At 43.4% G+C, this 25707-nt stretch overlaps 1 protein-coding gene across 5 annotated transcripts in view; it reads left to right on the forward strand.

The window, feature by feature from the left end:
- The window catches only part of CREB3L2 (cAMP responsive element binding protein 3 like 2), a 69460-nt gene that overhangs the window by 13652 nt on the left and 30101 nt on the right, over positions 1-25707 (forward strand). For all 5 annotated transcript variants that reach the window (XM_021552030.4, XM_085568624.1, XM_021552029.4 and 2 more), the window contains exon 2: positions 24391-24607. In XM_021552030.4, coding sequence (XP_021407705.1) covers positions 24391-24607 — 217 coding nt within the window. The remainder of the gene's footprint in view (positions 1-24390; positions 24608-25707) is intronic.

Genomic DNA, 25707 nt, shown 5'->3' on the forward strand with positions numbered 1-25707 from the left:
TCATTCTGGTGTGCAAGGTAACCTGTGGCAGTGGAGGGACAGGACAAGACATGACTGGCTATTCAGAGTACTGCCAGGAGGCCTTGGAGGGGTCTCTCTTGACTTACATGTCCTCTCTTAATTGAGCCCTCTTAAGTCAGGTGTCCCAAAAATCTCTGTTGAGCCCTTTAAGAGCGTTGTCTCAAAATCTATTTCAGTGGATGTCCCAAAAATCTCAATTCCTACTTCTGCTTAGATCTCCAACAAGAAGTCTGGTGTTTGAGGCAGGCAGGCTGCAGTCTATCAGTTTAGTCAAGCAACAGGGAAAAATGGGAGTCAGAATTCTGTGGAGATGATATGAAGTGAGTGAACAAATGCCTGAGAAAACCTGGACCGAGCAGGGGTGTGAAGAAGTGTGGAGGCAGGTGGGGTAAGGAAATGCGATGTGTTGTGTGCAGCCCAGGCTGTGACATCAGAGGTCTGCACTGTGTGCCAAAGAGAGACGGCTGTGCTGGTGCTGGGAAACAGCTCTTTGACCAGCTCAGTCACTGGCAGATGCTGCACTGTGTGTGAGCTTTGAGGCAGCGCTGTGACAATCTGAAATGTGTCTGGGTGATGCTTTGCTTCAGAGCTCCTGCATTAAGCAGAGATATTTGACACATCTCAAACTGGAGCTGTAATCACACAGGAGCTGATCTTCCCTCTGGACTTTGGAGGGGAGAAGGGCCTGGTGTAGAAGCAGCCCTGAGGTTACACATGGCCTGGTGCTGTCTCATAGCAGCAGGGAGGAGGTTGTTTTTTTTGTCTCTAAACAAAGATTTCTCTGAAGTACAAGGGCACAATTAATGTAACCAGCACATTCAGGTTCCTCACTGTGGTTATATGCAACACAGAGACACTTAAACCCTCTTTTGTTAGCTTAGCCAGGGACCAAGAAAAAACCAGGTTCCTTCAGCATCTGTATTTTCCCCTGATTTGGTTTGAGGAGTGGTGCTTGTGGTTGCATTGCTCCTGTGGGCTTCTTCTTGGAATCTCCCTGCAAAGCCGCCTGTTTCCAGTTAGTGACGCAGCACTTTGGGAAGCTGAGCCAAACCAAACAGGGATGTTCCCCACTTAGGGAGTGAGCGGGAAACCTTAGGACCTTATGGTCAGCGTAACTGCAGACAGTATATTCAAATGCTCAAGATCACTGTTAACTTCTCAGAGTCCCCTTATTAGTAAATAGTCTTTGTGTCTGGTGGTGTTCCTTTGAAAATCAAACAGGAAAATAAGGCTGGGAGGAAGGAGAGGGTTTTTCCATCCCTCTCTGACAGAGAGGGGAAAAAAAAGGTTATAAAATGTCAATTTTTAAAATAGTTTTATGTGAGGAACATCTCTGCCTCATTTAGGTCTTCTCCACTATAGCCTAGTGCAGTTTCTCACACTGGTGGACAGGCTCATACAAAAGGGCAGAAGTGTAGCCATGATGGGAGTAAAAGGGTTTCCATTATTTTACTGGTAAAGGGTATAGCCAGAGGATCTGTTGAGAGAATCCAGGGCGGGGGCAGAGAGATGTAGAAGATCTGAGAAATGTGTGCTCTTTCAACCAACTCCTGCCCTGGAAACCATACAGATAAGGTGGGTGTCACTTCTGCTCCTTACCTTGCTGGCAGGTGCTGGTGGATTTGTGGAGCTCTCACTGTTAGGATTTTGTGTATCTAACTCAGACCTGCCAGCTCCTGCTGAATATGTTTTAATAGGAGAACGTTTTCCCTTTCCAGATTAAGCTTCGGAGAGCTCTTCAGGGGTTTCAGACTAAGGGACAGGGCATAGACTGAACAACAGTCAGTTTGACAGAACTAGGGAGGAAGAATTAGCAAGAAGCTCTCTTAGCTTAAAACTTCAATAAAGACTAGTTGGACTGGGAAGAGATTTAAGAAAACAGAAACGGTAATCTCACTTAAAACAAGAGTTATCACTAGAAGAGCCTGGGTTCCTCTTATTCCATATTTCTAGTATATGCATGATGGACCTGTGACTTAGCAGCAGAATTTTTATCTGCAGACTGTGCTTTTTTATCTTTTCCTGGCAGACATGATGCATTTGTGTGCATTGATGCCACAGTGGGAATCTGGGCCTGCTGGTCAGAGGCACCTCTGGGAAGTCTGGGTTTCTTACTTTGGTCAAAGGCTGACTGATAAAGTGTAGTGCAAGCTGGCTCAGCCACTTTGGTTTGGATTTTGGCTGGGTTTCGAGGGGTTTTAAGGAGGTTTAAAGACAGGGGAAAAAAAAGAAAACAAAATGTGCCTTTACCAGGAAGTGATGCAAATTTCAGAAAATCCAAATTCGATTCCCTCTTCAATAGGGGAAGGAGTGTGCTCAGCCTTAGCAAGAAACTGTCATCTGTCCACTAGTGTGTTGTTTTTCTTGGAGGTGTGCAGTATTTTGGAGACACTTTCTGTATTTTGGGAAAAGAGTGGGAGTGCACCATCCAAACCAGAATATATCAGAATGTGGCACTGGCACATTAACAAAATAATGTTTAACTAATGTAGCTTAAGTAACTTAAATTTGGGTGGAAGGTGCATGTTTTGCTTAGTTAAGATTATGCATAACCACAAGGAAGGTAAAGATCTTTCTCATTAATGTGGTGGGATTTTGCTAGATGGAAGCATATGTGAAGAAGAAAACGTGGAAGTGTGAAACATTTTTAAATCTACCCTTGTATATGCAATGCTTAAAATGTGCCTTGATAACTCTATAAGAATGAAATCATTCCTGTTTTGAGTTTTTGATAGTTGCCTGCCAGCTCTGATCCCACAATGATCTTGGGCAACAGGAAGTGCACTGCTCTGGAATCTGAGATGTACGCGGCTCGTCCTGGTCCTTAGACTTCGTACAGGAGACACAAATTTGGGATCTTGTGGTAGGGCTGGAGCATGAACAGTGCTGCAGCAAGCTGCATCCCAGGCTTGTGAGGTTGTGTAAATAGGGAGGGAGAGGTTTGTACCTCTGAGTACATCTGTGGTGTGGGTTGGTACAGGCTCAGCTGTGGGAGGGCTGAGAGAACGTTTTACTGCTGCTGTCACAACTATATATGGAAGACCAGGAAAAAAAAACAAACCACTGCAGTGGTCAGGCCAAAAGAACTTCAGCTGAAGTTTATTTTCTAATTGCTAAAGCATGTCTGGATTGTCTCCGTAGTAAGAAACAAAGTCAGGTACTTTGTGTCTGGTGGATGGCAGATGGCCCAGACATGAGTGGATTGCTCAGTTTGAGGCTGATCTGTTGCCATCCTGAAGTACGTGGCTAACTAAGGTAATCTTTTCTGGTGGGATTTGGGAACATTACATGCCAGAAGCAGATGTTCCTTCAGCAGGAAGGGTTGAATAGTCCTGTGTGTGTGCTGTAACAAAAGTGTGTACAGGTTTTGGAGGAAGCAGCGTTGTTTGTGCCCTCCTGGAGCTTGCAGTGGCAGCCCTGTCGGTATAGCTTGCAGGATCCTCTGAGTTATGGTAATAACTCTGACACCTCCAGCTGTTCCGTGACTCAGGGCTGGGGAGAGTATCCTCTAAAATCTACTCGGCACTTTAATTTTGTTGTTGCAACATTTGAAGACAGTATGTCCTGGTCAGGATGCACTGTAGCCCCAGGCATTTCAGGCTAATTCACAAGATCATAAAGATAGGCAACTACACAAACCACACATTCTTCTCTCGGAAAGACTGTTCACCCGGGAGATAGTACAGCTATGCAATGCAAACTTGGACAAGATATCCAGATCAATTTGCTTTTTTTTCCTGTCCTATGATCGTGGCATGACAATTTAGTGAAATTGGACTTTAAAGTGAATCTTCATACAAAGAAATTTTGTGAAGCCTTTGATAGAGCTCAAATTGCTCATTCCTTGAGTTTAAGAAGAATTCTTAATGATGTCTGTTGTCTCTACCAGTTTTGGTTCTTCCTGAGGCTGAAGACAGAGTATCTCTTTTCCAGACTTATACATATGGGGATAGATAGATTTGCAGATCCCTCACAACAAAAACTCAAGTTTTTGTTGCATTTTCAATGTCAAATGCTGCCCTAGTTTCAGGAGGTCACTTCTTGCACTACGTTATCTGGAAAAGGATGCTAACATACCTCATTGTGTTTTATGGAATAATTATAGGAAATTAAGAGTTGCCCGTATTGTTGGCAAAGATCTGCTGCAAGAATATGGGTCTTGGGTTTTTTTAATGGAATTTTTCACTTCAGTGAAGTTCTGTGTACCTGACCTCAGCCAGAATGGTCTAATTGCTGCAATTAAATCACCAAATTCTGTCATTCGTAATACCTGTAAAGGGAGCAGTGCTCTTTGCAAGGCAGTGTGATTTACATGAAGCAGCCTAAACAACCTACATCATAATGTCTCATTTTATAAAGACTTACACACACCAGATGATGCAGGAAGAATATATGATTTTTTTATCATGTCACTGTAAGATTCTGCATGAAAACGCTGAATTACTTACATACTTCTACATTCTCTTATGTTTCCAAGAAGAAATAGGCTGTCAGGTGATCTGCTGCTGTAAACAATGCAGTTCTGAGAGGTGGAGAGAAAAAAGAAATCCCAGTTTTGCTTGAGCTTGAGTTGTACAGGGCTGAATGCTTGGGCTGCTGCTGCTCCAAAATCATGGAATCTTGCTGATCTCTTAAATTAGGTCAGTCCTGATTGACCAAACAGGTAGAAATAAAGCAGAAATCATCCATGGGAAGGAGAGCAAGAAATGAACCACTGGTTAGGTGTTCTGGCTGTCCACTTCAGAGCTGCTGGCATAACTGAACCTGGAGTAGCTCCCTCGTATTGCACTGCCAAGGTGGTCTCTGTTAGTTTGAATAACCCGTGAATCCATCTTGGTGGAACTGGGTTGGACCAGTGGATGTGGAATGAAGCTGAGAGAACAGTGACCTCTGGGAAGGATGGTGCCTTCTGTTGAGTATGAGGAATAAACAAAAGCTTTCTGGCAGAAGGACACATATCTCTGCAGTTTATGGCTATTAAACATTTTTATCTCAGAGTTCTAGAGACACAGCAATACTCAGATTTTCCTGGTGGTGGCCTTTTGCATGGGTCTGCTGATGTGGTGGGATGCTGACAAGAGGCTGAACAGCACCTTTTGGTGAAACAGGATGGAAAGCCAGGCTATAAGAAATTGCATATTTATGAACTCCTTCTGTATTTGCAGTCTGTTTTGATGGCTTCAAATTGAGTCTTGCAGTTGGAATATGCCTCTTTGTTGTGCTCAGCCTGAGTTTTAATGACAGAGCTGGCGTAGCTGAATAGTTTGCATGTGACTTTGCCAGGACTTGTTCAGTTTTCAAGATGTGCTCTCATCCATTGGATATGAGCAGCATTTAGACTCTTGAGCTGTTAAAGATTGGTTGCCAAAGTATGTTTCATAGCTTGATATTGTTATAACACTCCTTCCTGCATGTGGGTTTTCAGGCACATCGAGGTTTTCTCAAATGCGTTCCTTCAGCTTTGTTCACACTGGTTTGTGTCGTCTGAGATCCCTGCTTTCTTTACTGCTATCAACAGAGAAATGGTTTCTCAAGGTTTGAAAAAAACCCAAGTGTTACCCAAAAGTGAGAATTAAGATTGTGGTCATTTAGGCCAGAGAGCATCCCTCCAAAGTCTAGGAATAGGCAGAGGAGCATACACCACAATAGGCTGCCTTATAATTGCTCCCCTTGCCCCTCCCATTCGCCATCCACTTAAAAGTAGAACTTGGGAAAAGAAACAAGAAAGAAAAAAGAGAAGCCGACCCCAAAATGTACGCGGCCAGGGCAGTCTGAGACGGTGGAAGCAGAGGCATGCTATTAGAAAAAGCTGCGTGCGCCCGGTGTTAGACATTCCTGGAGCTGCAGAGGCGGGGTTATCGCTCCTATCCAGGGGCCCTGGGACTGCCGCTGCCTCTGTCAGAATGTCTCGCTTTCGGTGTTTATGTGCCTTGGGCGAGCCGCGCTGCGGGAAGAAGGAGCCTCAGAAATCCGTGTGGAAGGCAGATGGAGCACAGCTCCCCTCCGGCGGGAGCCCACCTCTGCTTTCCGCCCTGCCTGCACAGCCCGCTCTGTGCGCCCAGGGCAGCGCTGCGCAACAAATGTCCCCGTTTTCCTTTGGATCCGCTGGGAAGGGGGCAGCGCCGACACTCAGGCTTTTGAGACCCTGGCACCACTGAGCCTTGCGGGTGTGCATCACTTTTAGCCAAACTCCGTTGAATCCGTGTGGTTTTACTCTGCCGAAGGGATGATGTAAACCCACATCGGTTATGGTGGCTAAATATAAAGTGTGAGAGCATGGCTGGGGCGTTGGTGGGTGAACTGTGGGATGCTCTCGCCTCTCTCCAAGGACAGCAGCTCCGTGTTTGGGCTTTGGGCTGAGGCAGGCCTGGAGCTGCTCTGGGCACGTACTTGGTCTGTCTTTGCACGGGGGGGTTGCTTTTCCATACTGCTGCCTCCAGTTGTTCCTTTTGTGTCCCTGCTGGGGACTGTCATGGGAAGAGGTGACTGGGCTTTATGCACCAGTGTTTTAGCTTAACCCTGCCCAGGCAGGTGAGTTAGGCACCTTGTCTCTTCCTGAGAGCAGGAGTGGCAGGGGTGAAGGCCTCCTCCTGCCATCATGAGAGTGACAGTCCTGCAGGTATCTGGCACGATGTTATCTTAAACCAGGGCTGTTTTTCTGGATATGTTTCTATAACTTGTTTATCTGAGTTTTTGGGCAGTGACTAAAGGGTTCAGGTATTTTGGGCTAGATAGGTATCTGATACAAAAAACACCTGGGATGTTCTGGGTGGCTGTTGATGAACTATTGTCCCCTTCCCCAGCATGCCCAAGGCTTTTCCCCATCAGAGGCTCACAGGTGTGCTCTTGTGTTACCACTGGCCGAGGCTGAACAAGGTGAACGACCACAGGACCTTTTTGCTGCTAGAGGTTATCTTGACAAGGATGAAGCTTGTGTATATCAGTAGAGTGACTTGCTGGTGGTGTTTCTGCACCAGTGTCACAAGTGTGCTGTTGTTTTTGGGAAGAAAAGAGTCATTGCTGTGGGAATTTGAGTGTTGAAAGACAAGATGGGGAACTGTGCACATTCCTCTTCTGCTCCCCAGTTGTGGCTTTGTGTCTTGTTTATTCTTGTCTTATCACTGAAGGTTTCAGAAGGTCTGTGTTGTGATTCTTGTAAGTCCTGGTAGGGACCCTCTCTGTAGTCCTCCTTAGGTGCTGGATTTGTTCCCTAAACAAAACACCAACTTCAGAGTGTTCCAGGAGAACACCTGAATATGTGCATGGAAATCCCTTAGCAGTGAGAGATTTCGCAGCCCTTGGCTGGGTCTGTAGCCCATTTGCTTCTTGGCCCAGTTGCCCCTCTTGGAGGTGCAGAGTTGTGGTGTTTGATAATACAGTGCATTACCTAACAATACTGTGATGTGATGTGAAAAATAAAGTTGTCCAGCTTTTATTCTTGCAGGTATAGCACTGTGTGGAGGGCCTCTATCTAATCAACAGAAAAGTCAGGAATACAAATTTCTACGCATCAAAAAATGCTAATTCTCAGCATGTATCCTTGTTTACTGCATGAACTTTAAAGAATGGATTTACATCAGAATCAGACATATCATCTGCTTAAATAAGAATAGCTAGAGCACTAAACCTTTAAAATCATATCAGATTGCTGCTGCTTTTATTTAATATTTTCATTAGGGAATATGCAGTTTAAATTGCTATTAGCATGGGAATCTGGTTTAAATCTATTTCCATGTTTTGTCCTGACCTTTTCTGACTGGTTTAACAAGTCCTGTGAATAGGGGAGTAGGTCTAACTGTAGCTACATGCACTAGAGATTGAAGCACTGTAGGCAGGATGAGGAGACTGATGATCTTTTCTACTCCCTCCCCCCATCCCACCCACCTGGTAGCTTGTAGAATAGCACATATGGGAATTATACTAAAAGCTGGATGGTCCATTTCAATTTCTGTTATCTCCATCTGTTTGCAGGCTTTTCTGGGTGTGCTTGGCTGTCCCCATAAAGCTCAGACTGGAGGCTTGTGTAAAAGAACCCTTTCATGGAACAAAATTATTCAGTCTTTCTGTAAAATGGTCCACTGTGTTCCTTTTACAAAATTATACCATACTGGACTATTTGAAATATTACTAGATATTTTTATTGCATTATTGGAAAAATAAAGATAACTTAGTGGGGAAAAGAGGGACAGCTGCTCTTTCCAAAAGAAGAGCTATTTCTCTCTACTGCCCTATGCTTGAGTTCCTAGTGTGTGCATGCTTGCAACTGTTACAACACAGGAGCAATTCAGCTTACAGAAATCCCAGAAATACTGAGCTCTTCTCCTTTGGTGTTGGTGCCAGCCATGCTCATTTTGACTTGCCAAAGACCAGATCTTCCAAAGCCATCTGAAACCACAACTTGTTGGTCGAACAGAGCAGTGCTTTTAAATTCCTGGCTGTTTTTGCACACCCAACACTTTTCTGGGGAAGTCTGTGGGCTCTGCAAACTTTAACATATTTCACGTTCTTTAGTTTCCTTTGTTAGACTTTGTAGCTCTTGCAACTAGAAAAAAAATTAAAAATAGAGGTACAGAGAGGAGGATGCTCAGCAATTCTGAAAATCTGATGGTTTTAGTTTTGGTGTGTCTGAGTCTTTGTATTGTTTTTGCATAAGATGTAATTATTATAAGCCTTGATTTCTAAAATCTTCTAGTTTATAAAACTTTAGTCTCTGGAGAGTAGAAGCTGCTGCGGGGTCTGGAGTACAAATCTTCTGAGGAGTGGCTGAGATTGCTGGGTTATTTAGCCTAGAGAAAAGAAGGCTTAGGGGAGACCTTAGTGTTCTCTGCAACTGTCTGAAAACAGGTTGGGTCAGTCTGTTCTTCCAGGTGACAAGCAATAGGAAATGGCCTGAAGGTGTAGCAGGGTAGGTTTAGATTGGATAATATGATAAAAAAAATTGTGGAAGGGGCTGTCAAGTATTGCAACAGTCTGCCCAGGGAAGTGGTTGAGATTGTATTGACACATTACCATTATGGATGTGAAGCTGTCTTGGTTAGAAGGATGTTGATTCCTTTACACAGGATCCATTTGTTCTTGTATGTTAGTTTAATGAGTTAAAACTTGTGTGGCTTTGATGTGCTTTTTATTTTGACAGAAGCAAAAGACACTCCGTGCTAACCTGCAGAATGCCACGTACCACTTTCAGTTCATTGGGCCAACATCAGTTCAGTGCTTGATCTTCTGGCACACTGATGCCTGTCATGGCAACTTGGTTTGATCTCATTTCATGATGCTGAATTTAAGTGGTGTGAAGTCAGTCCTGTCATCTATAGTCAGCTCCAACCCCCACAGGAAGCATCAGTTTAGGATCACTTCTCTTTCTTTTTTTTTTCCCTTCTTTTAGTTAAAAAAACCTTCCTGATACCACACATTTGTCAGTGTCCCTTATGCAACAGTTTTCTGTGTAAAATCCACCGGAAGTTTTGAATTCCTCAAGAGTCCCATGGCGTTTTGGTCTCCCTCTCTCCCAGCCCAGATGGTCTGTAGCAGATGCTCATGCGAAATGTTACGCAGCCACCGGTGCCGTGTTAAAAAAATGATCTATATTTAATACAAACACAAGCACACACACACACACACATGTATATAAATCTATGTACATATAGTCCTGACTGGCTCTGGAGTTACACATTGGTGATAAGCAGTACAAGGCTCCCCTGATTATTTTTCTGGCTCTGTACCTGTGTTTCCCTAGAGCCAAACAGACTCATTTAGCTCTGGGAGAGTTGTCCTCCCTTTGCTCTCTGCCTGAGCTCTGTAATACCAGGGGCTGTGCTGGGTTGGTATCTGGCAGCGAGGTCTTGTGTGGCCACATGCCACAGGTGGCTTACAGGATGCATGGAAGAAATCACAATGCCTGAAATTCCTGAATGCAGATTTTGATTTCTGAGCTCCAGAGCTTGCACTTTACCTCTGGGTAGCCCTCAGAACCTAAAGTACTGTATGTGGCGTTGGTGAGGTGGCGTCTTGAATCCAGTGTTTGCCCTCATGACAGGAAAATCTCCGACGTGCTGGAGCAAGTCCAGAGAAAGGCAACAAAGGTGGTGAAGGATCTGGAGCACAAATCTTATGAGGAGCAGCTGAGGATGTTGGGGCTGTTTAGTCTAGAGAAAAGGAGACGCAGGGGTGACCTTCTTGCTCTGTGTACAGCTATCTGAAAGGAAGTCATAGCAGTGTGGATTGGGTCTCTTTTCCCAAGGACAAGAAGTAGCCTCAAGTTACCCCAGCGGAGGTTTTAGATTAGATAATAGGAAAATTTTCTTTACCAGCAGGGTTGTCAATCACTGGCACAGGCTGTCTAGGAAAGGGATTGAGTCGCCATTCCTGGGGATTTTTAAAAGATGTGCAGATGTGGCACTTAAAGACCAGGTTCAATGTTGGACTTGTCAGTGCTGGGTTGGACTTGATGATCTCAAAGGTATTTTCTAACCTAAACAATTACAAGGGCTTGTGTGTGTGTCTCTCGCTTCTGGTCTTTGTGCGGTGTCCAGTGCTGTGCCCTGCAATAAGGGATTTTCTTTTATCTCCCAGCTGGCTTTGGTTTTCTTATGATCCTGATAATTTTGGCATTGAATGTGATGCAATCTTCCATGCCACTACCCTTGAGATCTCTTCCTTGCAACTGGAGAGTATCACTTCCTTCCTGCCCTTGGGTGTGTGGAATGAAGAGGCAAAGGGCACCTTTGGCTCAGGGAATGAGAGGCCCAGGCCAGCCCAGGTGGTGTGTGATGGCAGCTCCTGCCCAGCCCTCTAACCACCAGGCCATATTTCTTTCCTTGGAAGAAGGAAAATGTGTTGGTAAAGTCTGGAAAAACCACATTTTCCACGTTACTCCCCCCCCGCCTCTAAACTGTGGGGTAATGGTTGCACAAGCGGGGGCTGAGGGGCCCCTGGAGGCACTGGCTGGGTGCTGGGACAGGTCCCATGTCCATCCCCAGGCACACCCCAGGCTGGGCCTCCTCTCCCTGCTCCCCCATTCAGGCACCCAGCCGCCTCTGAATAGCTGGAATAGATCTTTGCCGTGGCTGGCAGGGGTCTGAGCTAGCGCTGGCCGGGATAGCGGGAACGAGTGATGATGTGTGCCTGTGCTTATGCAATGTCTGATACTTCCCTGTGCCGTCTCTGTCCCCAGGATGCTGGCAGGCTCTTTCTGCAGCTTCGGGAGAGGCATCTTCCACGCTGCACAGCTCACTCACTTGCTCAATACATCCAATTAATTAAATTTCAGTGCCACAAGTGAAAGCGCCTTTGTTTGTGTGTTAGGGTTTGGGAGATGTGGACGGGAAAGTTGCTGCGCAGGGCTCTGTGTGTGTGTGTTGGCTGGAGGTGTTGGCTGGAGCACCTTCTGCTGGCATTAATCTTGTAATTAATCTTTAAAACTGGATCAAACTCCTCCTTTCCTTAAATGCTCCCTCTCGTTTCATTCAGTCAGCTGGTTGCTTTTAAAGCTTTTCTTTATCAAACTAAAAAAGCTTTAAGAACTTATAAAAAAAGGAGCTTATTTCTAATGTAAAATAAGAGCCAAGTAACCTTGTTCTCACTGTGTTTGAACAGGGTTGCACATTACACACTTGTGTTTGTGCTCTTTGTCAGATTTAAAGCAAGAATAAAATTACTTGCCTTTGATTTCTGTGCTATGGGCAGCCTTCTGCTGCTGCAAACTTGGCTCTTGGGAAGTGCCCTGAAAGAGATGCCCAGACATATGCAGCTTTACTAACTAGAAGACTTAAAAAAGACTTTGAAGTGAGCAACTGCTAAGTGACTTCTTTTGAAGAAAATGCCTTCATGTGGAAGCTCCCTTTTAATTTCCCCATGCACTTCAGCATTCCTCTTGCTTGGGCTCATGGGGAATCTCCCATCAGCACTGAAACAGGCCATCTGTTGAATGTGGAAATCAAATGTGGACTCTGAAAATTATCACAGTGCCCTGTGCGTGTGAGTCCTTGCAGTTTGTCACAACCACTTGCTTGTGGTGTGGTGTGGCTGCAGCTGCCCCTCCAATCCTGAGAAACAAATCAGTTTCAGAAGCATAGCGGATAGTCTGCATGCATGTGTTTGCATTTTCAGTCTCTTAGAGAAACCCTGAAGTCCAATGCAAGCTTGCCAAATCTTTCCTCCAAGACCCTCTCACAGCTCACTGTTGAGCTGGGGCTCTTGCAGTGGTGGCAAGTGGTAGGGGCTCTCTCTTACAGATGGGATATCTGTGCAGCCCTCACCAGCCCTCTGGTGTGGGGAGGAAAGCTGACTCACCTGTGCAGCAGAGCTGGAGAACCCAGCCTTACAAATAAACAAGGGAGAAGGCTCTCAGTGGGCTGACCCTGTGGGATGTGCCGGCCACTTGAAGTTTGCCGAGCGCTGTGTTTGGGGCAGGCTTGTGAGCGGAGCCTTGTGTCTGATATGAGCAACCTTTGGTCTCAAACCTGCCTTCTTGAACTGTGTTCCCCAGCTGCCCTCCTGATAGGGATATCAGGTTATCTGTAATACAGCACTGCAAAGCTGCATCAGCAGGTTTCCTAGCTCTGGCTTTGCATCCGTTTCTCCACAACACACTGCCATTCTAGTAAACAGCCTTGTTTGGCTGCCAGAAGGCCAAAGGAAACAATTATGATGAATTATTTTAACATTATGTAAATCAAGGGCTATAAAACTTCCCCAGATTGTTTGAATTCCTGCATATCTTTTTAGGGCAACCTCTACTCTTCAATTAAGAATGGCTTGGGTCGAAGAATTCGCACTTTTCCTTCATGATTGATTGTTCTCCCTTTTTTAAATATTGTGAACTGCAACGAATGGATCTGGCTCCAGATGGTGAATTTAGCTGCAAGCTGGTAGAGCCATCCTCTTAAGTCTTATTCCCTGTTTCATTACTTAGGAATATTCATGTTCTGCATTTGTTTCCTCTTTGATAAGCTGAATACATTGGTTTCTTCTTTTCTTACTTGATTTTATTTTGAGGCAAGATTTCCCTTTCTACAATGATTCTTGTGATTCTCTGAACTTTCTCCAGTTGATCAACTTCCTTTTTTTTGAAATTCAGTGGCATAGGAGTGGAGCCTGGCTGTGGCCAGTAGCATCCACCATGAGCACAGAGAAATTTGTGCTTCACACCTCTCTGTCTTCTGAAGTCCTCAGACTCTGGTTTTGCAGGGAACACAGGCTTGTGCAGCAGTTTGTGTGATTGGCCTCAGGCTGCAGTAGAAAGCTGTAGCTGGGGATTGAGCTTTACAGGCACACTTCTTTTAAATATGAAAGAAATGTCTAATTTAAGAAACAAGTACAAACAAAAGAAGTCCTAAATAAATAAAAATGGCAAAAATTTCTGCAATACCTCCCTGCTGTTCTTTGTGTGCTGGCCCCACAGCATGGAATGGCCATGCAAGAGTTCCCAGTGCTTGGCTGCACCAGGGACTGAGTGAAACCCCAGCACTGGCTGAGGGGCTGAACCTGAAATACAGCAGGGGTCTCTTGCATTTGGAGCATGAGCACACATCTGCAGTAATTCCTCCCCAGAACCCAGTGCTTGTGGTACCTGTCCCACAGATCTTCCTTCAGCCATGTCCCAGAGTCCTGGGGTCTGGGCTTCTGATTGTCAGTCGCCCAAGTGTGACTTGGAGCTTTTTGTTTGCACCATAAAATCCTTTTATTTTTATTTTTTTATTTACCTTCAGCTTTACCTAAGACATGTCTCTTGTTTATGGCTGCTTACCAAGTTCTCTGTGTTTTGGGTTGGCGACCTGACCTTTTTGTTACTTGATGTCCTTGCTGATACTGCATTATGTGCAACCTTCAGTGTTGGTGGCTTTTCCTCTCAGGTCACAGTATTGGAGTCTGGGGCCAAGAACTGATCCCTGTGGGACTCCACTGAAAACACAATCAGTGTGGCACAATCAGCTCATTTGTGTTTCACATCTGGAGATTTCTGATTTCCTTGTCACTCTGCATGAGGCCTGTTGACTTCATCTCACTCTGGCTTTGTTTGTATAGCACCAAGTCAATTGCCTTATGCTACAATGACTATTAAGCTTGTAATATTATTTCAGAATGAGAGAAAATTTAAGAAGTTTGATTATCAGTTATTATGGAATTATAAGCATAAATTAGATGTCTCTTCCATTTGAAAGTTCTTGGACTCTTCACTACTCTCTTCCCTTTTCCATCTCTTCTCTTCATCAGAAATGAACAGTAGGTAGTTTAACTTGCTGTTACTTTGGTTGCCTAGTTTACACTTAAATATTTTTATATTATTTCTTACAGTCCATTAGTATTGTCTCCTACTGAAAATAATTTCAAGGGCTCCTTAGAAGCTCTATTTAGACTTTACAGATGGAAGTTTGCTAGGTCTACTAATTAAAATGGCCAACTTTGACTAGCTGTTTTTATATTCTCTTCCATTATTGTTGGAATAAAAGTCATTTCATTACCATCCTGTGGGATGGCTGTATCATCTGGTTTTATATAAAAAGCAGTAATTCAGAACCACCCCCTCCCAGGAATGTTCAATTAAACATTTTGATCTTTTTTCTTCCCCCAGTAACTGCAGCCAAGCAGTGGCCTGATCTATAATTAACGTTTCTCTGGATCCTGACAAACTCAGAAGCAATCTTCCTCTCTCCGAATTGCATTTTTTGTTAACTCTTTCTTGTTTTCTGGATTCTGATTTACATTAGTTCTGATTTACATTAATTTTCCTTTCTCTCAGTAGCTCAAATATATAATATTTATGCTCCCATGGTAAGCAGGTTTGTTTTCCCTGTGTGGTTTTCTCTTCACCTGCCATGGTGAGATGGCAGTGGTTTTGCCTTCCAGGTGGGGAGGGACAAATGAGAGAAAGTCAAGAGCACTCACGAGAGTAAACACTGTAATATGCTAAGATTTAAATGGCAATGCACAAAAGCCAGTGACTCTTGGCAAAATACTCAGCTGGGGTTGGAGGAAGTTCTGGCACAATCTTAATATGCTGCTTATCTGTCATTGGTTTATTTTATTCCTTTCCAGATGCTGTGACTTTGACTCTTCCTGTTGTTTTCCTTCTGCTGCCTTGCTTTTCTGGCTCTGCTCCTCTGGAGTCTTTGTCTTCAGTTTGCAGCTTCATTCCCAGTTCTGCTGCTCTTCTTTATGTCCTGCAAGGGGATGAGTAGCTTGGCCTCTCTTTCACCTGCTTGGGAGCAAAGGCCTGGAAATGGGAGGTACAGAGAGGAGCTAGAGATGAAAGAGAGGGCTGCTCTGAGTGGGAGAGGGCTAGAACAAGAAGCTGAAGTGTCAGGTCACAGACAAATGATGGCAACATTGGTTTGAAAATCTCCCCTGTATTCCCAGGACTCATGAGGAGAGAGAGCCACCATACCTCTTGCTAGATAACTTGTTCCACAAGTCCTTGCATCTCTGGAGGGAACCAGAGAGGAAAAACAAGCACAGAAGTTTGTTTTTGTTTAGGACCTGGTCTTAGGATACAGATGTTTCCATCTACTGCTGTCTTGGGTCCTGAACCCTAGTCCAGTACCACTCATGGTTTATTTATTTATTTTATATAAAACTGAGTGAAGTAATGTTTACTGGCACCGGGACAAAAGGCTTGTCATAGGAAATTGCAATATCAGCTCTCAAGTGTGGGGTATCTTAAAATGATTTTTCCAGACATATGCTTGTAAGTGTGTATGTATTTGATCTTTTTCATATCCTGTCTCCTTTTTTCCTTTCTGCAGATTTCAGCAGGGCTTCAAAACGAACTTTGTCTGCCTTTGACATGAGTAAAAACCAAGTGACCCATCCACACTCTTGTTTTGACATAAAATGACATGTCTTCACTCAGAGGAAGGGTCCCAGAGTACCAGCGCTGATGGAAGTACTGGTCCATACAAAATGAGGTGCCAAAACCATTTCTGTGTGAATTTCTGCAGAGTTAAGGCTGTACAATTGCAATGTGGGTGCCTGAAATGTTCATCTCATGGTACAGAGGACCACTGGAAGAGCTTTAAAATGCAAGGCTTTTTGCTGTGGATGCATTTGGTAGGGCTGGGTCTCCTGAAGCAGCTCCAGTGTGATGGCTTCTTTCAGGTACACAGTAGGGATGTTGTCATCATCAAGTACTGTCACACTGCTTTTCATTAGCTTGCTGGGGCAGTAGCAGGTTTGTCATTAAACTTGCTGCAAAGTTGCAAACTGGAAATGCTTTGCAAGTGGGGATGGGCAGTCTTGATGATACCTGCTGTTGAGGAAGTCCTTGCTCTGTGCATCCCTGGTGTCTGGGCTTAGTGCAATCTCATGGGAAGGATGAGAGGCACATCAGATCAAGCCCCAGATGTTTCTACTGAAAGCAAGGTAGAGGACTTGTTTGGAAAGGTGTTCTTCAGTGTGGTTGTTTGTTTGACTGTCTGGTGAGATCACACACTGGAAGAGTATTAGACACACAACAAACTGTTTTAGTGCACGGTACTTAATGTGTGACCCTCAGTGACAGCAGCACTGAACACAAAGTCCTGCCAGGGTGTTCCTCCTGCCCTGATAGCAGGTATCTGTGTGATAGAGACACAGGTCCTGCTGGGCAGGGTCTAAACCCTGTGGCATCTCAGTCATTGCTACCCAAAGGCTGCTGATCCTTGAGCTCTGCAGGGGTTGGGCACTTCATCCTCCTGGGTAGGGCATTATCACCCGTTGATTTCTTGACATTTGTTTCACAGAACCACTCCATTCTCCCTCCACTGTGCTCAAACACCTGTTTCTTGAGTTTAAGAAGGGATTATGTGTGCGTGGTGTGTTGCCTTTTTTTTTTTTTTTTTTTTAAACTATACACACATCTGCAATTTCAACTATTATGTGTATGAATTTTTGGTAGTTTTTATAAAAGCTAATTCATATTTTCCATAATCAACTCAGGGTATTTGCATTTAGGCACTTGATAGTCTGACTCTTCAAAACTAAAGAGTGCCTAAATAAACATTGACGATCTTAAATTTGTGTCTTTTCAAGCCTCAGCTTCTATTCTTAAAAACAAACAAACAAACAATGCATCAGAACACCTCCCAACCAGTACTATAAATCTGTAAAACAGACTACTAACTCTTTTGTGAAGTAAGATGCCCCATCTCTGCTTAAGCTGCCAATACTGATCATAAAGGCTTAATTATTTTATAATAACAGACAGCTTTAATTGAAGAGCAGGATTTTGATGGGTGGTGTGTAGGTTTGCAGCCAGTGTTAGGAAAAAGAAAGAACGATGCCTCTTGCAAGCTGGAACCCTGCCATTTAAATTTCACAGCCATTAAAGAAGAAACACTTTTGAAGGAAAAAATAAGGGTTTTCATTTTTAATGTCAGGTGTCTTGTCAGTCAGGACTAGCAAGCACTGCTGATAGAGCAGAAGTTGTTTCCTACCTACACCAATCAGACTGGTGAAAGATCCTCCTTTGAAAGATACTAATTTGGTCCTCAGGGAGGAGGCTGTTGAGAACACTTTAAACATGAAACAGCTAAACTGGAAAGCATCTGTATTCTGCAGGAGGTCCCATGCACTAATGGGAACCTAGATGTGAAATTATGTTTTTTCTGAGGTTTCCTAACAGTATCAGTGGTTATCTTTTCCTCCTTCCTGTTATAATTCTAAAGTCAGCTGAGAGTTGGACTTGATGATCTTTATGGGTTCTTTCTAGGTTGAGATATTATGTGACCTCTAAGATTCATGCAAGATTAGTGGATTTTGTTTAAAATACAGGAGCTGTGCTGGCTGTGCCCTTTACAAAGGGCTCATCTGTACCTTTCAAAAAGGGATGCTGTTGCATGAGGCCTGAGATGTATTTTCTTTGCTTTCATCCCCTGCCATTTCCATGTCGAGGGAAGATGTTAAGTGAAGCCAAGTGCAGTGTGCCCAAGTGATGTAAAACTCTCCTAGATCTGTCTCCTGTCAAGAAGGAACTGGAGCAACCATATTCTACTAAAAATGGCTGTAAGTTGAGCCAGCTGTGCAAGAGCAAAATGTGTCATCCTGCTGCGGAGCTCTTGGGCAGCAAAGAAGGCCATAAATTCCCACCATTGAATTGTAAAATTTGTATACACTCTGAAAACTTTCTTCACTGTTTATTTTTTGGCTTAACCCTGTGACTTACAGAGAAGACACTAGTTTGATATAAAACTTGAGGTAAATCCAAGTTCCTTCCATAGAGCCTGGAGATGTTGCTGGGGTGTAACCAAGCAAATTAATATTATCTCACAGCAAGTATTTATGACTGGCACTGCTGAAGCATGGGGAAAAAAAATCCCAAATAAACCAACCAAACATACTTGTCTTCACTACACAGCTTTTAGTACATAACTGGTCTCTTTAGGTATCTTGTGTGGGTGCTAAAAATCACTGGAGACCCCAGTGAGTGAGTTTTGGAAACTGAGCTCCCCTCCCTGTGTGGTGTGAGGCACACTAGCTGGAGGTGGCAAGGAGAGGTTTACCCCTGCCCTTAGTGGCTTGGAGGCTTGTGAGATGCAGAAGGGTCAGCCAGGCCTGTCCTGCAGCCTCTGCAATCACTGGGGGTAAAGAATTGTGAGCCTGCTGCTCACTGGGTGAGGGGAAGGGCATGGGGACAAGTAATGGAGAGTGTTTGGTGTTCTGTGTTTCTGCTGCTCAAGCTGGCAAAATTAAAAAAAAAAAGGGGATAAGGGATTGGGGGGGGTGGGGGGAGCTTAGACACAAGAGCAGCTACATCTAACCTGAGAGCTTAATCCAAATGCTTACTTGCAACACAGAATTAATAATATACTTTGAGGTCTCGGTCAGGGACTCACATGGAGGGAGCCTTTTAGAAGGACTTCCAGCTCACTGACTCACTGCTCTTGCCCCAGTGACTCACTCTTCTGGCTTTGGCTTTTCGGGGAGAGGATGGGAAATAGCAAAACATGCACCCAGCCTGTTGAAAAGTTAGGCTAGATTCAAGAACTATGCACTGGGAGAAGGACAGGAGAGTGTGAGAAGGATTTTCCTATTTTGCATGACTCCTAAGAGGCTTGGGCTAGGAATGAGCAATAGCATCCTTTTTTCTTCTTGCAGACAGTGGACTTAAAAGACTGAACTTGAGAGTTGTTTCTCACCCTTGCCTCTGCTGCACAAGGGCTTCTTTCTTTCTTTGATTTTTGTTTTTTGTTCTTTTAACCCATTTTTAGTCCTCTCTAAGAGTTTCATTTAGGTTTTAGTTGTCTTTTTAAATATAAAATGTTTTTTTGGTGGGGGTTGTTAAAGAAAAAAGTGAAAGAATGTTTTGGAAGAGAGGCAAAGGAGAAAGCATGCTTCTTGGAAAATCCCCCTGATAAGTTAAAAAAATGCATGTCTGCTTTGCTGGTTGTGGGGTGGAAATATTTGAGTGTTTGCAATGGAAATGTGTGCATACATGTGTACATAATGGGATGGATTATAAGATTTGCTCAGCATGAACTTCAGCATTTCCAACTGTGTAACCTGAGCAAGTTGGGAAGATGTGCAGATTTAATTACCATGTAAATCTATTAGCTCTGAATTTCCTGGCATTTGTTTTGCTGATGACACAACCTGTATGTTATTCACTTAGTGGATTTTTAAAAATCTGTCCACATTTTTTTTAGTGCTTAAAGTAAGTAAATGCTGGTGTGAGAGTCCAAACAATTGTGTCTGCTCTTACAGTGGATCTCATTGCTGGTTTCAAATACCAGTTTTTTGTTATTCTTCATATTCTCCCACAAATGAGGGAATTTCAGTGTAGTTACTGAGTAGATGTGAAATGATTTTACAGTATAATGAAGACATAAAACCCAGGCTGTTTGTACATACAGGTGGATGGTGGGATTTTTTTTTTTTTTTTAATGAGTGCCTGTTGTGTACCTGACAGTTCCTTCTGTGGAGGGGTGACGGATCCCTTCAGGATGGGGAGATTTTGGGATGAGCCAGGAGGGAGCCACTAACTCCCAGGAGGGTGATCTATTGAATTTGTGGGTGCTTATAACCCTGGCATGTTGCATGGCAGCCTTACCCTGGTCTGCTGGGAGAGCTGAGCTTGTTTTGCAGTGTGCAAAAGGTGGTGTCACTGCAGCTCCCCTCTAGCATGGCTCTGCTGGAAAAGGGGGATTGTGCTGCTACAACTGGTGTGTGGCACTTGTGGCTGATGCAGTGCATTTTGCAGGCTCAGCAAAGCCTGCTGCTTGTTTAAAAATCTAAATATAATTGGGAAGTATCATTTTGGGCTCTTGACTTCTCTGCATTCCTTTTGTAATGAGTTCTTAGAAGGTCAATTTTCTAAAGATGACTTTAAGTTTTAGGCATGGTATCATCTTCAAATGAGCAACTGGGCTAGTGCTGTTCTCATCTGGCTTCAGGTTAGCTGGTGGAGAAGTCAGCACTGCCATGCACCTAGCAAAACCTGAGTGTTTTGCTTCACAGATCTTCATTTGATCAGACAAGAAATAAAAAACACCCTGGTCCCTGAGGCAGCTGGAGAAAAGGGCCTTTGTGTGGCAGGAACAGGCAGATGCTGTGCAGAGCTGCAGCCCGCGGCATAGCTGGTGTGCAGCCAAATGCTACTTTCCAAGAGCTGTCCAAAAATCCGCTGGGCACCCGGATGTGAGACCTTTCCTCTGTTTGCTCACTGCAGCAGGATGTCTGGAGGTGTTTGTGTTCCCCAAAAACACCCAGGATGTAGGCATGAGCCAATATCCAGCCAGATGAATGCTGAAACTCCTCAGGGCTGCAATTTACTTTCCGTATGTAGACAGGAGTGCTGCTGTTTTTCTGTTTTGTTTTTCTTTTCAGGGTTCTGGGGGAAGGGGAGGTGGAAGATAAGGTTACATTTGTCCTAAATCCCTGACTTTTTACAGAGGTTAAAATCCTAGCTGAACACATCTTTTTGCTATGTGGTGAGAGTAGTTTAATAATTCAAACAGACTCCTTGTACTAACACATGTCTGCAATTAGTGCTGGGGCTGCCAGTGGGGTGTGAGGATAGCAGGAATCTGGCGGCTGAGCTGTCTACAGAGGTATTAACAACAAAAAGGGAAAAGAGGGGGGAAAAGGCAGATTCTCAGTGCAAGTACTCTTTCCTCTGTTTTTAAAATATTTGTAAAGATGAACTCTCTGAGTGAAAGATACCCAGCTGAAAACCACAGACAAAAAAATTATTTCTTTTGCAAACAGGTTCTAAGGGTCAGAGTCTCAGTTTCCTTCCCAAATTGCCCTTTCCTGTTCCTGAGTTCAGGGGTGGTTGGTGCTGTGTCAAAATTGAGGGTTATTCTGGGGTTTTCCAGCTATGGAAGTGGCTGCTGACTGCTGAGGTGCATGTGGAAGCAGAGAGGAGAGGAGCAGGAGGAGAGGAATTGGCAATGGGAGAATGTGCTTTGGAAAGACAGAAGGAGCAGCTTAGGTGTAGGTGGAATTTTTGGGGAGCTGGAGGTCTGGCTGCCCCCGGGTGGTTTCTGCTTTAGCTGCTGCTCTGATGCCTTTTCTTCTTTAGTTCCCTAAGCAAACTGAGCCACATTCAATGAGACAATTGTTTTATTTGGGTTAATAAGTGATCTAGCTTTAAGCATTCACTGTAGTAGAGAAGTGTATAACATCTGAAAGATTATTGTAAATCAAGGAGTCTGTGATTTTTTTGATCAGAGTCCAGATCCCTAAAATTGTCTGTTTGCTGAGTTCAGTAGCTGCACAGTCTGACCCGTGGCAGTCTCTATTGGCCAGTGTACAATGTTACATCACAGACCATTAAAAATAAACTTGATATGTAATGAAACTAGAAAATAATTTTAGAAACCATCCATTTATTTGCTCTCAGATAATTCTGTTATAAATGCATATTCTTTTCTTGCTCACAGCTTGCTGCTTTGCAGCTGCACAAAAGGAGAAAGCACAAATATTGACAGAGGTGTTTGAATATCCTTCCCCACCCTGAGGTCCTCTTTCTCTTTGGTATTCTGAAGTTGAATGTTTGTTTCCTCCTTCACTTTTCCTGAAGTGGTTTTAGTAGAATTCCCCATTCAGAAAGGAAAAAGAAAATGAAGCCTAAATTCAGTCAAATGGAAAAGTAAAATAACATTTGATAAGCTTTTATTCCATATCAAAACAGTGACAGAAGGCTAATAAAAATCTTTATTTGTGAATTTTCCAAAAATAGCTGAGTAGCCTGTGGCCATGTTTCTTTAAGCTGAGTCTGTTAAGTTATAGCATCTAAATAGTGTCAGACTAAGTCAACACATAGGCATGATATTTTCAAGGATGACATCCTGAAATTGGATGACACTGGTGGTAAAGCAGCTGCATGTGGAACCCACGGCACAAATATTGTAGCAGCCATATTCCAGCATCTGCTACTCATCAGTCAGAATAATGCATGCAAGAATTAGAAGAAGGAAATTCTCCAGCTTTAGGAAAATATGTAAACAAATATAATTGATTCTTGCTATTTCTCCAGATGAAAAGAGGTGTGTAGACTGGAGGGAAAAGCATTGTCCCTGAGAAAGGAGCTGCTTTTTTATAGTTTAATCCTTGTCTTCTTTAATGTCTGGGAAGTATTTCTGTGCCCTGTTTACACAATAATGGCTGCCCACCTGTTTTATTCAGTGTCTTTATTGACGTACCAGAATGTTCAAGCACTCTTATGCATCCTTTTTCTTTTTTCTTTGCATAGTGGGGTGTTGTAATTCATACTTCTATCCTTCTTGAGAAGCACCTGGTTGTGAAGTGCTAGTGAGTCCTTGGGTATCAAAATTAAAACAAACTATGCTTTCTAAGGTGGTCATGACTCTCTAGTAGAGTCCTCTAAGAGTTTATTAGTGTTATGATTTACAGTAAGTAAATATGAGGCTACAGATGTGTTTTGCCATTTGTAAAGGCTTTTCTTGAGCTACTTTGTTATTCCAGCATAGCCGCTGTTTATTGCCTCTGTTTATTGCCTTGCATTCAGTCAATATTTTCTTTTCTTCACTGTCGGTCAGAATTAACTCAAGACTCACTCATTTTGAAAAACGGCAGGGTTAGCATTTGGAAGAGGTGTTTGCCATCCAGGAACTCTGTGAGAGCCAGCTGTGCTCAGGGTTTTCAGCATGAGGCTTCAAGGCCACAGGTGCTGCTGGAGCTGTGAAATGTGAGTGTGTGAGGGCGTGAGCACACGCTTCCCTTGTGGGTTTGTACAATATTGACTTGTTTAATTTTTAATTTAGCTTACAGGAAGCTGAATCTTGAATTTCAGTGTTTGTTTCTGCAGGAGAGAGCATGATGAAGAGCCAAGATCAATACTGCTTGCAAAAACTAAACAAATCAAACAAACTTAGACTTTTATAGCATTGTGCCTCAGCTGACAAAGATTCTATATAAGATAGTAGATAATGGCTCATTGTTCAGAGAATCTCATTACAATTCACTGTGCAAGTATTTTTTTACAAAAATAGAATTCTTTGTGTGAATAAGATGAACAGGAATGATTTGTTGCAGTGCAGATTTTTCCTCTGACATTGGAAAGATGATGAAGGGACAAAGTTTTTGACAGGAACTGCATTGGAGTTTGGAGGAAATAGATTGCAAGGTTTGGTTTGTGCTCATTTTGAATAATAAACAAACATGAAATTACTCTGCTGCATACAGATCTAACATGTGCTGCTGGTGTAATTAATTCAGTGCAATAGACAAAGTGGTAATTAGTACTGGCTGTCAGGAGCATTAGCTCTGGGGCCTAGAAGCTGGGTATGGGCTCTAGGTGGAATACTGCTTCTAAAATAGATGCATAAATCAATCAGGAAACCCGTTTTATAGCAAATGTGTTAATTGCTTGGCTGTGGATGTGCATGAACCCATTTCCCTGGAGCACAGGGAATGTTCTGCACTGCTAAAATAGTCATATGTGGTGTCAGAGTCTGTGCAGGAATGTGTTTCATTTTTCTTCTGTGCTTCAGTGAGCATTAACCCCCTATATTCTATTCCATACACAACATGTTCTAGTGATAGATCCTGCAGGATCTTTCACTCTCTCTGAGGGAATTGTGCTTTCCCATTTTTGGTGGTGTGCCATAGTGAGTACCTTTGGTGTGGTGGGAGGAGACTGCTTCAGGACATGAGTACCATTCTTCCATTTTCCATTTTTGTTGCAGTTTAGTGACAGGCTCTTCTGTTGTAATGTATGCCTCTGAGAGGACTTTTGTTCTAGCTGCTGTAGCTCTTTAGTGTGAAGTAGTGATTGGAGGAGGAGGTTGTTAGACAGGGCTGGTAGATGCTGCTGCTGACTGGCACCAATGCCCAGTGCACATATAGAATTGTTCTCATCTATTCCCTCCTGTGGTTGGCATTACAGACAGACAAGGAGATAAACTTTCCCCTGCCTTTTTATCTCCACAGCACTTCACAGAGTTTCTGGATGAATTTTCACCTGATGTCCTAGGCCAGCTCTTGAATGATCCCTTCTTGTCTGAGAAGAATGAAATCATGGAAGTGGAACTGTCTCCGGCATCCCCAGCACCCCTCATCCAGGCTGAGCACAGCTACTCCCTCTGTGGGGATTCCCGACCCCAGTCTCCCTTGACCCACATCTCGACTGATGACAACTTTAATGAAGGTACAACACACTGAGCCCATGTTCATTTGTTGTGAGGATGCAGTAATTAAATGCTCCTGGTGGAACTGTGGCTGTGGAAAATGGCAATGCATACAAATGCATACAATGTCCTTAACATTTTTAACAGCTATCTGGAATTCAGCATTTATAAACATCTGGAGGGAAAAAGGGGGAAAGACAAGAATGATGGGAGGAGGAGATCCAACCTTCTTGTTCTGCTGTGAAGTGGTTGGTGGAGGAACAAGACCATGACTATCTGGTAACTGTAAGGAATAATTGCAATGCCAGACTTTGACTTCTAATAATTGGTTTATCTTCACCATTAGCTTTACAGTACAAAGCAGTGGAGTGTTAAGCTGCATTACAATAAAAGGGAGAGAGATTAGTGCTTTTGGCTAAGCACTGACCAGCTAAACTGTGAAGATCCACCAGAGGGGTCTTCAAAGGCTGTCAGTTTTGTAGTCCAAAGTGCTCTGTTGGAACAAGATGAAATCTTAGAGATTTTACAACTAAGAAAACTTGTGAGAAGGATTTTTCAATGTGGGACAGGATTTTTGGAAATGATTAGGAAACATCATCTTCAGAAAGTCTTCAGCTTTTTTATTTCCTAGCTGTTTTGTATAGATATTTCTAAATTAACACATACCAGAGGTATTAATTGTGGAAGGGAAAACAAGCACAAGGAACATCAGAAACCAAGCTTTTCTGGAAGTTAATAAGGGGAAGCTTCAAATTAGGCTAAAACTGAGGGAGTTTCCTTTGGGGAAAATTAATGAAGAAATTCATGCTGCTGAGACCACTGTAAGAGCTGTAGTCAAATGATGTTTTAAAAAGCTAAGAAACATTAACGAGTTGGCTTAAAAATAGAAAATGAATTGAAAACATTTTGTCTTATGTTCACTCTGCAGAGTGTTTCATAAGAGAGGAGGAGGAATAGCTGTTCTTGGTGTTTGGGATTTTATTTAATCCTAACCCCATAATCATGCTTATGACCTTTCTGCACCTATTGACTTCAAAACAGTGAAGCTCATAGAGATACTCAAGGAAATTGCAGTGTTAGAGTGAACCTGGCTGTCTGATAGAACATCAAAGGCATCACC

This window comes from Lonchura striata, chromosome 1A (assembly GCF_050655825.1).
Source record: "Lonchura striata isolate lonStrDom1 chromosome 1A, ASM5065582v1, whole genome shotgun sequence".
Lineage (NCBI taxonomy): Eukaryota > Metazoa > Chordata > Aves > Passeriformes > Estrildidae > Lonchura > Lonchura striata.